The 14,472-nt window shown below is 37.9% G+C and overlaps 1 protein-coding gene across 1 annotated transcript in view; it reads right to left on the minus strand.

The window, feature by feature from the left end:
- LOC111052168 overlaps nucleotides 1-14,472 on the minus strand; it is a 389,458-nt gene that overhangs the window by 50,520 nt on the left and 324,466 nt on the right. Inside the window, exons 115-127 of the mRNA XM_039436353.1 lie at nucleotides 13,980-14,315; nucleotides 13,323-13,631; nucleotides 12,373-12,681; nucleotides 11,161-11,478; nucleotides 9,030-9,359; nucleotides 7,993-8,307; nucleotides 6,957-7,292; nucleotides 5,272-6,537; nucleotides 4,476-4,793; nucleotides 3,660-3,989; nucleotides 1,838-3,100; nucleotides 1,060-1,374; nucleotides 3-338 (exon numbers count right to left, since the gene is read on the minus strand). Of these exons, the coding sequence (XP_039292287.1) occupies nucleotides 3-338; nucleotides 1,060-1,374; nucleotides 1,838-3,100; nucleotides 3,660-3,989; nucleotides 4,476-4,793; nucleotides 5,272-6,537; nucleotides 6,957-7,292; nucleotides 7,993-8,307; nucleotides 9,030-9,359; nucleotides 11,161-11,478; nucleotides 12,373-12,681; nucleotides 13,323-13,631; nucleotides 13,980-14,315 (6,081 nt within the window). The remainder of the gene's footprint in view (nucleotides 1-2; nucleotides 339-1,059; nucleotides 1,375-1,837; nucleotides 3,101-3,659; nucleotides 3,990-4,475; nucleotides 4,794-5,271; nucleotides 6,538-6,956; nucleotides 7,293-7,992; nucleotides 8,308-9,029; nucleotides 9,360-11,160; nucleotides 11,479-12,372; nucleotides 12,682-13,322; nucleotides 13,632-13,979; nucleotides 14,316-14,472) is intronic.

Consider the following 14,472-nt stretch of genomic DNA (forward strand, 5'->3'; position numbering starts at 1 on the left):
ACGTGGTGGTGGCGTCGGCGTACAACTAGTGAATGGATCACCAGTGAATCCTGGAGGACACGTGCAGATAGGAGTGTGGTTGATGACACTGCACTGCGCTCCCGAGCCACAAGACCCAGGACAAGGGTCGCGGCACTTCTGGTTGATACAGGCAAGGTTGCTGGCACACTCTGAGTTGATGACGCACTCGGGTCGACAGTTGGGCGGCGAGCCAATGTAGGAAGGCAGACACGAGCACGATGGAATGGTGCCAACTGCCTGGCAGATCGAGTTCAGGCCGCAAGGTGATGGCACACAGGGGTTAACTGGTTCAGGCGGGGCTGCTTGCTGTGGTGGTGCTATAGAACAAAATAATGATAAAATTATGAGTTTTACTGTTTTGATTTCAAAGTTAGAAGACAATTTCAAAGTTGAACAATATTTTTTTATCGACAGTTTTGATTCTGATTGTATAGAATTCAAAAATGAAAATAATCTTATTACTGTAAAACATAATAAGTAGGCTATCATATCATGTGTTATGATTCTGAGGGAATTTTAAGTTGCAAAATATTTCTCAAATAAAGCTTCTAATTTGATCCAGTCATATTATTTATTTTTATCATGAATAATATATTTCGATAATAATGATTACTGAGTTGAATAGTGGTTGTACTTGTACATTAACAGCAGAGTTTACACCAATGGAATGGAATTTTATACATGAATATTGTATCAAATTACATCAGCGTAATATATTCATGAATAATATTTTCATGAATCGGTCCAAAATATGAATTATAAATTTGAAGAAAAAGTAGCTTGATTTATTTGATTTAATATACTAATTATACATCAAAATCTAACAAATTAATGTGAAGTATAGATCATCTTAATATTAGATATACTCAAATATGTGGAATTGTAGTATTTTTGTAATAATATTATTGTTCCATAATTATTCATTCATAGTTATTGCTCATATTATTAACATCTTCCTCCATATAACTATTGCCACTTCAAAAGAGCTGAATGTTCAATTTTCGAAAGTGTTTCTTAAATTTTCGAAAATCAACTTACGTGGTATTGGGAAGCATCTGCTGAATGGGTCTCCAGTGAAGCCTTGCTGACAACTGCAGATCGGGCTGTGATTGATGACTTCACATCTGGCATTCAGACCACAAGTTCCAGGGCAAGGATCAGCACATTTCTGGTTGATGCATGCCCTGTTGGGTGGACACTCTGAGCTGACCACACACTCTGGTCTGCAGCCTGGTGGAGTTCCAATATATTCAGGTAGACAGGAGCACACAGCTTGTCCGTTGACTTCTCTGCACTGACTGTTAGGGCCACATGGTGATGGGTTGCAAGGATTTGATGGAGGAGCTTGTAGAGCTGTAAATTAAGAAAAAAAAGAATAATGTAAATGAATAATAATATGAATGGAGAAAATTTTTTAGCTGAAATGAAATATTAATGGTATCGTATCAAGTGGAAAATATGTTGAATTTTTTAGTTATCCAATTCGTATAGAAATTTAAACTAAGACTGAAGTGAATGAAACAATTTCCAACAAAGATTGAAGTGAATAAAAATTTAAAAAGCTCTGCTATGAAAGAAGCTTTGACATTAGCTGTGTTATAAATCCAAAAAATATATTAAGAGTTGTATAGATAGGATAATCAGAATTAATTACAATTGAATATGAATTGAATAAGTTGAAAGGAAGTTTGATTCATTAATTCCACTATTGAAGATGATTAGGCCTATATGAAAAAAAATTATATTATTATTGATCCATATTGAATATACTTGTAATTCATTCTATGATGGAAAAGGAGCTTTGATGAAGACTTACGTGGTGGAGGTATAGGTGAACAGCTTCTAAATGGATCTCCAGTGAAACCAGATCGGCAAGTACAAAGAGGTAGATGATTAACCACTTGACAGTCAGCGTTTTGTCCACAGGTACCAGGGCAAGGATCTTGACACTTGCTTCTGATACAGGCTCTGTTCGATGGACAATCAGTGTTGATCACGCACTCTGGTCTACATCCTTCATACGGGTTCCCAACATAATCAGGCAAGCAAGTACAAGAGCCGGCTCCATTTTGTTCTCTGCAGACAGCATTTGCACCACATGGAGATGGTATGCATGGAGTGGGTCTTTCCTGAGGTATTGGTGCAGCTTGTTGTATGGAGCACTGAATAAAGGCATCACCAGTATATCCAGGCAAGCAAACACATTGTGGTGTATGACTGACCACTCTGCACTCTGCATTCTGTCCACAGGTTCCTGGACAAGGGTCTCTACATTTCTGGTTGATACAGGCCAAGTTACTGGCACATTCACTGTTACTAACACATTCAGGTCGGCAATTCGGAGGCGTACCAATGAAATCTGGTAGACATGAACAAGATGGACTTTCTCCAGCTACTCTACATTGGGAGTTGGGTCCACATGGTGATGGTTGACATGGGTTTGTGGGTGGAGCCGCTTGTGGTGGTGGCTGTGGAATACATCTGACAAACGGATCTCCAGTCATTCCAGTTGGACAACTACAAATCGGATTGTGATTGATAACTTGACACCTAGCTCCCACACCACATGTACCTGGGCATGGATCTCTACACTTCTGATTCATACATGCCTGATTCAGGTTACAATCAGAGCTCACAACACATTCTGGTCGACATTGTGGTGGACTTCCAATGTATCCAGGGACACAAGAGCATACAGCCTGTCCATTGATCTCCCTACACTGACTGAATGGTCCACATGGTGATGGATTGCATGGTTGTGTAACAACTGGATCTTGTTGTGGCCTACACTGCACAAATGGGTTGCCAGACATCCTCTCAGGGCAACTACACACTGGAATATGATTGATAACATCACATCTTGCATCCTGTCCACAAGTTCCTGGGCAAGGGTCAGTACATTTGTTGCGGATACAAGCCTTATCTCTGGGACAGTCAGTATTGAGTACACACTCTGGTCGACAACCACTGTATGGATCCCCTTGGAATTCAGGCAAACAAGTACAGATTCCATTGTTGCACTGTGCATTTGGTCCACACGGTGATGGGTTGCAAGGATCTGTTGCCAATGGTGGTTGAGCTGAAACAAAGATTAAACCAACTTCATTATTTGAGATAATGATGAATTCTTTGATGAGATTTGATGAATGGATTTTCAACAGATAATGATGAATTATTTGATGAGATTTGGTAAATGGATTTTCTACAATTATGACAGCTGTCTGTGATAAAACAAAATTCATAATCAAATCCAAACAAATTTAATATTAAATACCATCAAAACTATGGAAACATTTGAAGTAGTAACTAAGGTATATTTAATTTATTAAAATAACAAGAAACTATTTTCAATCCTTACACCATTATCAAACACTAGTAGCCAAGGATTTTTATCAATTATTTTCATTCAGAGAGAGTAGTGATCAAAATGTTATTCTCACTATTAAATAACAGAGTAGACTCTTATTTTAATTGGAAATGACTAGCTCATATCTCCAACAATGATGTGCCAAATTCTTTAATTAGCAGTCACAAATCATACAAGATGAAATATGACAAAAGAGAGATATTGGTCAATTCTGAATCATCAATTATATTTTTCTTTAAAGATAGAAGCCAGACAGGTTTTCACTACTCACTTGGTGGTGGCAGAGGAGAACAAACGGTGAATGGATCACCAGTCATTCCTTCAGGACAAGTGCAGATGGGCGTGTGGTTGATAACACTACACTGAGCATTGGCTCCACACGAACCAGGACATGGGTCTCTGCACTTCTCTCTCATACAGGCCAAGTTGCTGCGACACTCTGAGCTGATGACACACTCGGGTCGACAGTTGGGTGGACTTCCAGTGTACTCTGGCAAGCAGGAACATGAAGGTGTGCCTCCAATGTCTCTGCACTGAGAGTTTGGCCCACAAGGAGATGGTACACATGGGTTGATTGGTGTTTGGGGTGCTTGTTGTGGTGCTAAAAAAAGAATGAGAACAGATTTGAAAAAAGATAAAATGAAGAAAAAAGGACGAGCAAGAGTTTAGAATGAGGGGTTTGATTTTAAAATTAGTGATGATGATTATTTTTAAATTGATGGAATGTGGCTTCATTGGGAAGTGGCTATAAAAATGGTTGGAGTGAAGTTAGAATTGAATTATAGAGATTGAGTTACTAGGGAGAATAGTTTAAAAAGCATTGTACGATTATGTTAGTGAAACAAGAGAAAGGAATAACTTTATAAGTATTGATGAATACATTTTTGAGGATAGTAAATACTATTGAAAATATGATTAAAATGACAACTTCTTGATATGCATGGATTATTGTGAATAGATTATAATGATTTTGAAAAAAAACAGCTTGCAAAAACAAATTATGTGAATAAAATCAATAGAGTGTATTAATGTTTATACAATTATATTTTCTCAAACTAAGATTTATTTGGATTTTTTAGAAACTTACGTGGTGGTATGGGGAAACATCTAGTGAACGGATCTCCAGTGAATCCCTGTTGACAGCTGCAGATTGGACTGTGGTTGATAACTTGGCAGTTGGCATTCTGGCCACACGTTCCAGGGCAAGGATCAGCACATTTCTGATTGATGCATGCCCTGTTGGGTGGACACTCTGAGCTGACCACACACTCTGGTCTGCAGCCTGGTGGAGTTCCAATGTAGTTGGGCAGACATGAGCACACAGCTTGTCCGTTAACTTCTCTGCACTGGCTGTTCGGCCCACACGGTGATGGGTTGCAAGGGTTCGATGGTGGCAGTTGTTGAGCTGTGAAAATTACAGTAATTTTATTTATTATTCACAGAAAAAGAAATAAGTTATCATTAGAATGAATATTTATTCACAAACGAATAATGTACAATGAAATATGTGAAAATACAATCAAAGATTTGAGTGGTAGCACTCACTTAATTGAGGATGGGAGTTTTTCAATGAATTTGATTATTCTACTGAGAAACTATCAGTTATCCTGCGATAACTTGACATAAATTGGCAACTCACTCTTGTACAATCAATAATTGTTTTTGTTCAATTCAAATAGCTAGTTATTGAAACTATTTCATGTTATATGAATAAAATTCAAGTAACCTCCAGAAATTGAAGAGATCTTGAATCAGCTTCCAATCAATATATAAATATATTGAATAGGTACACAAAAATAAAACATTGTTACTTCAATTGTGTATTATCTACAATGTATAATGTGAAATAAGTATTTTTCGAAAACAATGAATATCGAACTTACGTGCTTGCTGAGGAATGATGTTGCAGAATCTGAAAGGATCTCCAGTGTAACCAGTCCTGCAAGTACACAGTGGCAGATGATTCACCACCTGGCAATCAGCATTCTGTCCACAAGTGCCAGGGCATGGGTCTTGACACTTGTTCCTGATACATGCTCTATTCTGTGCACAATCAGTGTTGATGACACACTCAGGTCTACATCCTTCATACGGATTTCCAATATATTCTGGGAGACAGGAGCATGAACCTGCATTATTTTGCTCTCTGCAAACAGCATTAGCTCCACATGGTGATGGCATACAAGGAGTTGGTCTCTCTTGTGGGATGGGAGCTGCTTGTATGACAGTACATTGAAGGAAAGGATCGCCAGTGTATCCTGTGATACACATGCATTGAGGAGTGTGACTGACAACTCTACAATCAGCATTTGCCCCACATGTGCCTGGACATGGGTCTCTACATTTCTGGTTGATACATGCTAGGTTGCTAGCACACTCACTGTTACTGACACACTCAGGTCTGCAATTCGGAGGTGTTCCAATGAAGTCAGGCAAACATGAACAGGATGGACTTTCTCCAGATACTCTGCACTGAGAGTTGGGTCCACATGGAGAAGGTTGACAAGGGTTTGTAGGTGGTGCTGCCTGTGGAGGTGGTTGTGGTATACATCTCACAAATGGATCTCCAGTCATTCCAGTGGGACAACTACAGATTGGATTGTGGTTTATAACTTGGCATCTAGCTCCTACTCCACAAGTTCCCTGACAAGGGTCTCTACATTTCTGATTGGAACAAGCCTGATTGAGATTACAATCTGAGCTGACCACACACTCTGGTCTACAGGCTGGTGGACTGCCAATATAGCCAGGTACACAAGAACATACCGCTTGTCCATTGATCTCTCTACATTGACTGAATGGTCCACAAGGTGATGGGTTGCAAGGTTGAGTAACAACTGGATCTTGTTGTGGTCTACATTGTACGAACGGATTTCCTGACATCCTCTCAGGGCAACTACACACTGGAATGTGATTGATGACATCACATCTCGCATCTTGTCCACAGGTACCTGGACAGGGATCTGTGCACTTGTTGCGGATACAGGCCTTATCTCTTGGACAGTCTGTGTTGAGCACACACTCAGGCCTACAGCCAGTGTATGGATCTCCCTGGAATTCTGGCAAGCATGTACATATGCCATTGTTGCATTGCGCGTTTGGTCCACATGGTGATGGGTTGCAAGGATCGGTCTGAAGTGGTTCAATTGCTGAAATGAAAAAATTAAAATTAATATGGGAGTTATAATAAATTATCACAAGGTTTCTATTAGTTATTAGAGTATAAATCAAATAAATAATATTTTGAATTCGTGATTGGATTATAATTGAATGTTCAACATTATTTGAAACGGAATGAGAAATTGCCAACTCTGATATCCATATGCATCAACTTGAACAGTAGGTTCAAAGAACATTTTCTACTAATAGGAGCATTAAATGATATTTCGTAGAGTAACAATGGGACTGAGAATAATACAAATTTCAGAGTTATCTCAAAAGAAATAACAAATCACCCGTCCGAAATACTGTCATTGATGACTTTGTATTAAATTATTCTGTGAAGTCGAGAATATCACATTATTGGCTTAGAAATTTCAACTGGAACATGAAATGTTCAAGCACTTACGTGGAGGTGGTTTCGGGAAGCAGTTGGTGAACGGGTCACCGGTGAATCCTTCGGGACAGGTGCAGATGGGCGTGTGGTTGACAACGGAGCACTGAGCGCCGGCGCCGCATGAGCCGGGACACGGGTCGCGGCACTTCTCACGCATGCAGGCCAGGTTGCTCTGGCACTCGGCGCTGATGACGCACTCGGGTCGGCAGTTGGGCGGCACGCCTGTGTACTCGGGCAGACACGAGCACGATGGAGAACCGCCGATGTCGCGGCATTGCGAGTAGGGCCCGCAGGGTGATGGCACACATGGGTTCACGTAGACTGGCTCGGGTGGGGCTTGGGCTGGAGCTGTGAAGAATAATATCATGGATAAAAATTAGTGGTGTGGTGAATTTTTGTTTAAATAATTAGGTGCTTGATTTGATTATATAAATAAAATGAATGGCTATTGAATGACTTGGTTGGTACATTTCTGTTATCAGAGATATCAAAGTTATTAGAACAATACATTCATTTTTATGAAAACTCAACTGATATCATACTCGATCCAATAAATACGGTACTATTCCACCGGATTTGTGAACGTATTATTGTTAAAATTGATTTGATATATTATTTATAGACAAATTATAATTATCATGAATATTAGAAGAATCATTAATATTAACAAAAAGAAGAAGATTGGAATGGATTGAATTTTCTAAAAGTTGTATCATTGCATACATAACAATAAATCACATAAGGAAGACGAAAACACTGAATAAATTATATTGGTTGGTCATAAAAACCATTATTTAATATCTCTTGAAAAAAAAACAGTGGAAATGATACTTCCAGGATGTCATACTATAACCTAACAATGGTAATACTTTTCTAATACAACTGAGAAGTAAAAGAAATGATCAATTCATTGACGTTAATAATTTTCAAATTTATCATGACGATGAATACACCTGCATCAATAAATTAATAAGTAATAATTATTAGTAATAATTTATTACTGGCAAACATTCTCAATTGAATTGAACTAATACATGAATGAACTCACGCGGAACTGGGTAACAACGAGTGAATGGATCTCCTGTGAATCCAGCTCTACAACTGCAGATTGGACTGTGATTGATGACTTGGCAGTTGGCATTCTGTCCACACGTTCCAGGACAAGGATCGGCACATTTCTGGTTGATGCAGGCTCTGTTGGGTGGACACTCTGAGCTGACCACACACTCCGGTCTGCAGCCTGGTGGAGTTCCTATGTAGGTGGGTAGACAGGAGCACACAGCTTGTCCGTTGACTTCTCTGCACTGGCTGTTGGGTCCACATGGTGACGGGTTGCATGGGTTTGATGGAGGCGCTTGTAGAGCTGTTAATGAAAGGGTTTTTTTATTGAATGTGCGCATTACAATCGAAATATGATAAGAATAATTGAAATATCTATTTATATTCCACAACGGATCATGATGAACACAAGTGAATTAGTTATCTAAAGAAGTTAAACTTTTAATATATAAATTCATAGTTTTGAATAGAGAGGAAAATATTAGAAATTTTCCACATTCAGCTAGTCTTCTCATGAACGAATAAGCTAATGAATATAATCGCAGCATTCAAGTATAGTGGTAGATAACTGTAACTGAAGTGGGGAACATTTTAAAGATGGAAATCTTAGTTTACAATTAAGAGATTATTAAAAATGTTGATTTCAGACGTTCATCTCATGAACTAATCACTACTTCTTGATTTCATCTGATGTTTAGAAAAATGCCTTTTCAATTTCTTTATTAATTCCTTATTAATGGAGTCCGGCCTCACAAGAAGTCAAATTATCTGTCAACATTTATAAAATAGAATTATAGTACCCTTTTTTGAAATAAATTAAAATAATAAATTAAGATTAAAAAAATAAAAGAACCAGTTTCAGTGTTCACACCATCTTCAGGTTGTAAAAGATATATACTGTATCTTTTTTATCTGGTATAAAAGTTCTATCTGTCGATAGCCTGAAAACTTGATAAGAAATATAAAAACGTAATTAAACTATCTTATTCATATCAAATTGATTTTTGACGATTTTCTGCAACTTACGAGGTGGCGGTATCGGCGAGCAGCCTCTGAATGGATCGCCAGTGAAGCCAGGACGACAAATGCAAGATGGCAGATGATTGACCACCTGACAGTCGGCGTTCTGACCACAGGTGCCGGGACATGGGTCCTGACACTTGTTCCTGATACAGGCCAGCATAGGCGCACAATCCGAATTGATGACACATTCAGGTCTGCAGCCTTCGTACGGATTTCCAATGTATTCCGGCAGACACGTGCAAGAACCGGCGCCATTTTGTTCCCGGCACTGAGCGTTGGCACCACAAGGTGATGGCATACAAGGAGTGGGTCTCTCTTGAGCCAGGGGTGTGACTATTGGTTGCGAAAAATATAAAACAAGTTGAAAATAAACGATCTACAAATAGTAAACAACGTAAACGTGTATTAATTGAAGCATTTGTGAGTTAGAGGGAAGCATGCATGCATATCTGAGTTTGAGTTGTTTTGGTCATGAATTTTCCCATAAATTTTTAGCACCGACTTGAATTTGATGTGCTCCAAAATATCTTCCTAATCCCATTATTGAAGAATGGACTACTTTAAATTCTTACTCTATTATTTTACAAACAAATTAGCTACATGCATTCCGAAGTTTTTTTTCAATCATGTAATACTTAGGTTTCATTCAATGTAAACTAATAAACTTTTATAAACTCTGTATTCTTCTATTGAATAAAACTAAAATTGTGGAATACATTCAATTCTTATAACTAACACGCATGATGTAATAAACACCATCATTTGGATCAAAATTAGTATTTGAGTAAAATTCGCTTACCTCATAAGTTCTGAAAGAAATATACACATTAATTATTGCACTGGATATGATTTAGTGAACTTTACCTTCATAATCACTCATACTATTTATGGAACTTAACAAATTAATATATATAAATATAACTTATTCTATCTAATTGTTATGTAACTGTATGATATTATTGTTACTGGATGAGGAGAAAATAAAAGAGCACAAGTTTAAACTGGATTGGCAAAGAAGTAAATCATTTCAATAGAATTTCTACTTCAATTTATGAAATATGCGGAAATGTTCTCTTCCAATAATAATAATATCGTAACATACATTCACATTACAACATATTACAAACACATCTAAACTGAGACTAGATATAAAATACAATACCGTATTCTGTACAGCTACTTACATAATTTACATAAAGTTACACTCAGATAATATGAAATCTTACATTAGGAACATACCTACTAAAGAACTAAGAATACAAAATCTTAATATAATAAATAGCAAAAAAGCAACCACACATCAAGTTTTTATGCTATAATACATGTATTTACAACATGAGAAGTCTCAAGTTATGCTGTCTCGAAATACTTAAAAAAAACATGCATAGTGTTCAAAATATTATATGCATGTAGGTATACAATTTTTAGCAATTGACTAGATGATAATAAAAAATCAGTGCTTTCGATTTGAAAAGTGAGTTATCATTATTGGTTATTATTAGCATGCTTCCAATATTTTAAAAGCCCTTTAATACTTATACAGTTGGACCCAACAATGCAGTAAGCTATTTGGGCCTCTTTCAGTAGAAATGCGTTGAGCAAAATCGAACAGGAAATAAATGACAGTTGAAGGCTCAATATATTACATCCACGACATGTATATTTCAAATTTAATCCTAAAGTTTAAGTGTGTTAGATTGTAATGGAAACAAAAAACGTAAATATTAGCGCTTATGGTAAATTTACAAGAAACATCCAAGATATTTTACAGCTATAAAAACAATTTTCTTGTTTGAGCGCTGGAAAAAGCGGATGATGAATGCAAAAAGGCCAAAGTAAAATATTTGCATTATTCTCTGTTTTGAAATCCTGGATAATACAATTTTTAATGATATAGTGTACACGTTTTAAAAGCATTTCATATAAGCAGATATAATGTAAATTGAACTTGAAGAAAATAATTTGATTGAACTTTTTTCACAATATTGATAGAATTAGAATTTATCAGGAACAAACATTTATGAAATTGGGCCGAGAGGAGATATTCTTTAACTTGTTAAAACCAAGTGAATGAACAAAATGCATGCAGTTGGAGTGATTCTTTCAAGTTGAAGTTTTGAAATCATACACTTACACTGTATAACGTTGCAGGTCGTGAACGGATTACCAGTAAAGCCGTCAGAGCAGGTGCAGAGGGGCGTGTGACTGACAACGTTGCACTGGGCGTTGGAGCCACATGAGCCGGGACACGGGTCGCGGCACTTCTGGTTGATGCAGGCCAGGTTGCTGCGACATTCGCTGTTGCTGACGCACTCCGGGCGGCAGGCGGGAGGGGAACCGATGAAGTCGGGCAGGCAGGAGCAGGAGGGACTGTCGCCCGAAACGCGACATTGGGAATTGGGGCCGCAGGGCGAGGGGATGCACGGGTCTTGGACGGGGGGAGGTGGGGTAGCTGCAAAAGAAATTCATTTTTCAATTAGATAAGAAATAATTGCTGAGCTTTCAAAGAGGATGAAGCATTCATTGTTGAACTTTCAAATAGAGTGAAGAGGGTTTTGGTGGTTTGGGTATAAATAAAATGTTGGGATGTTTGAAAAAGACAGTCATCAAAGATAGCTCTGATTGTATTCAATATCAATTCAAAATTCTTCGTTCATTTACTTATGAAGTAGAAATTAGACTTGATTTGTGAGATAAGGAAACATAATCCTATTTTCATATTAATTTAGTATTTGTCGAAATTTGGGAAAAAAGGTTGAGTGATGAGCTCATTGATTTTATCCTGATCGTCGTACTATCAGGGTACTATCAAGTGTGCGTTGATTTTTTATTAATAAATTAAAAGCCACACGGAACCTTTAGAACTATTCTGAAATCCCGCTAATATTTTTTAGAGTTATCCTAGTCACGCGAAAAAATGATAAAATAATGATTAAAAATGATTATGTACTCAAAAATAAGAGAAATTGATTCCCGAAAATCTAGAAAAATTGAAAGTATTTTAAACCCAAAAATCAGAAGTTAGAGTGAGTTAGAAATCAATGATCAAGGCTTCTGGAAATATTCGTACAATTTTTGAAAAAATTACCGTCGGAAGTGAAAACTAGAAAGTATGTTATTTAAACAGTTCACAGGAAAACTTTCAGAGAAAATCAAATGAATAATGATCATGGAGATACTTTCTGATTTATTGGAGAAGTTCCAAAATGAGTTATATTATGAATAGTATTTCACACAATTGCAGCATATATGCAGTTCAAGTGAGACCACATACAAGCTATCCTAGCTACGGTAGTATAGACGTAAATCAATCAATCACTATTATAATAACATACTGTGCACTTACGACGTATAGGTGTACATCTGGTGAAAGGATCTCCGGTGAAGCCTTGAGGACAACTGCAGATGGGGTTGTGATTGACAACCTCGCACCTAGCCCCCACGCCGCAGGTTCCCGGACACGGGTTGCGACATTTCTGGTTGGAGCAGGCCTCGTTGCGGTTGCAGTCTGAGTTGACCACACACTCGGGCCGGCACGTGGGCGGGGCGCCCGTATAGCCCGGTATGCACGAGCACACCGCCTGACCGTTCACCTCTCGGCACTGGCTGTTGGGGCCGCATGGTGACGGCGAGCATGGCTGCGTCACTACTGGGTCTGATACAATATTAAAATTCATGAGAATGAATGGATATTTATAGATAATAAAAATAAAAACTGAGAAAAAATAAATAAAGATAAAGAATTAATATTTATTGAGGAGAAGCCTTATTAAAACTTTTATTAATTTCGACCAAGTGTAGTTTGAAAATAGTTGATTGAAGATTAAAGTAGAATTTTCATGATTCTAGAGTGCTAAAATGTATAATATACTGTAATTGATTGTGCTGAATCCTTATTGATAACATAATTTACAATGTTGATGTAAAAAAATGGATACAACCTAGATTATGATTTCAATAGAAATACATTTCAAATATAAATGACAATTAAGAGGCATCGATTCTTGTTTTAAACATCCAGTGTACAAAATTGAATAGTGAAAAATGATTTAGTTAAGTGATAGTAACTACGTCACAGTGATAGCAGTAATTCTGTTTGAAATTAATACAGATTGACAAGGTTCCAATAACAATTATCTGAATGCGTATTGGGGGAAAAAAACGTGAAGAGTAATACTGTGAAATTACCCATATAAGTCTTGTCCATCCCACATGAGCTCATATAAGCCGAATATTTATTGATTCGATCCAAATATTTTAAAATCAAGTATACAATTTTTGGTTTTTCGGAATTACCTTGTTGGGGAAGACATTGGACGAACGGATTGCCAGCCATTCCCGAAGGACAAGTGCACATAGGAATGTGATTGATGACTTCACACTGGGCTCCCTGTCCACAAGTGCCAGGGCACGGGTCTGTGCATTTATTTCGAATACAAGCTCTGTTGCGAGGACAGTCGTTGTTGAGCACACATTCTGGTCTGCATCCCGAGTAGGGATCGCCTTGGAACTCGGGCAGACAGGTGCAGATGCCGTTGTTGCATTGAGCGTTCGGTCCACACGGCGAAGGATTGCAAGGATCATCAGCAACAACTGGTTCAATTGCTGTAAAAAATAATGTAATTTGTGAAAAAGGATTGTATATTGGGCTATCAAAGATAATATATTTTTAATTTACTTCAAAGCAAAGTAGGTGACTGCTTCCAAAGTTGCCGCAGCTAGAAAACCAAGCTAACATGAGAGAAGATGCAGTATGGTTATTTCCCATTTCATTTTTATCAATGGATTGCATCATGTTCATCATCTTGAGTAACAAGTCACAATTTCTAGTCATCCATGTTTGTTGTACTTGCAACCTTTATCAGAGGTGAAATCTACATTTACATTACTTAAGAACTGTACATAAAGTGATATACATACTAATAAAATGATGTGGTTGGGGATAATGCTTACGTTCAGGAGGTTTGGGGAAGCAGTTAGTGAACGGATCACCAGTGAATCCCTCAGGACATGTGCAGATTGGTGTGTGGTTGATGACGTTGCATACAGCTCCAGCTCCACACGATCCAGGACATGGGTCTCGGCACTTTTCTCTCATACAGGCCAAGTTGCTGCGACATTCCGAGTTGATGACACACTCAGGTCGGCAATTGGGAGGAGATCCTGTGTACTCTGGTAGGCAAGAGCAGGATGGAGAGCCTCCTATGTCTCTGCATTGTGAGTATGGACCGCACGGAGATGGAACGCAAGGATTGACTGGGATTGGGTCAGCAGCTGGCGGAGGAGGTGCTGAAAAAATAAACATTTAAAATCAATTCGTACAGGGGTTTGTAGTTTATATTAGTGAGCCTGTGGTATTTTTCTGTAAGTTGTGTAATTCTGAATGATTAAATGAATAAAAAAATAATTATGCTACTAAATGCTTAATAATTATCAACTTGGAGCC

This window comes from Nilaparvata lugens, chromosome 10 (assembly GCF_014356525.2).
Source record: "Nilaparvata lugens isolate BPH chromosome 10, ASM1435652v1, whole genome shotgun sequence".
In the NCBI taxonomy this organism is placed as follows: domain Eukaryota; kingdom Metazoa; phylum Arthropoda; class Insecta; order Hemiptera; family Delphacidae; genus Nilaparvata; species Nilaparvata lugens.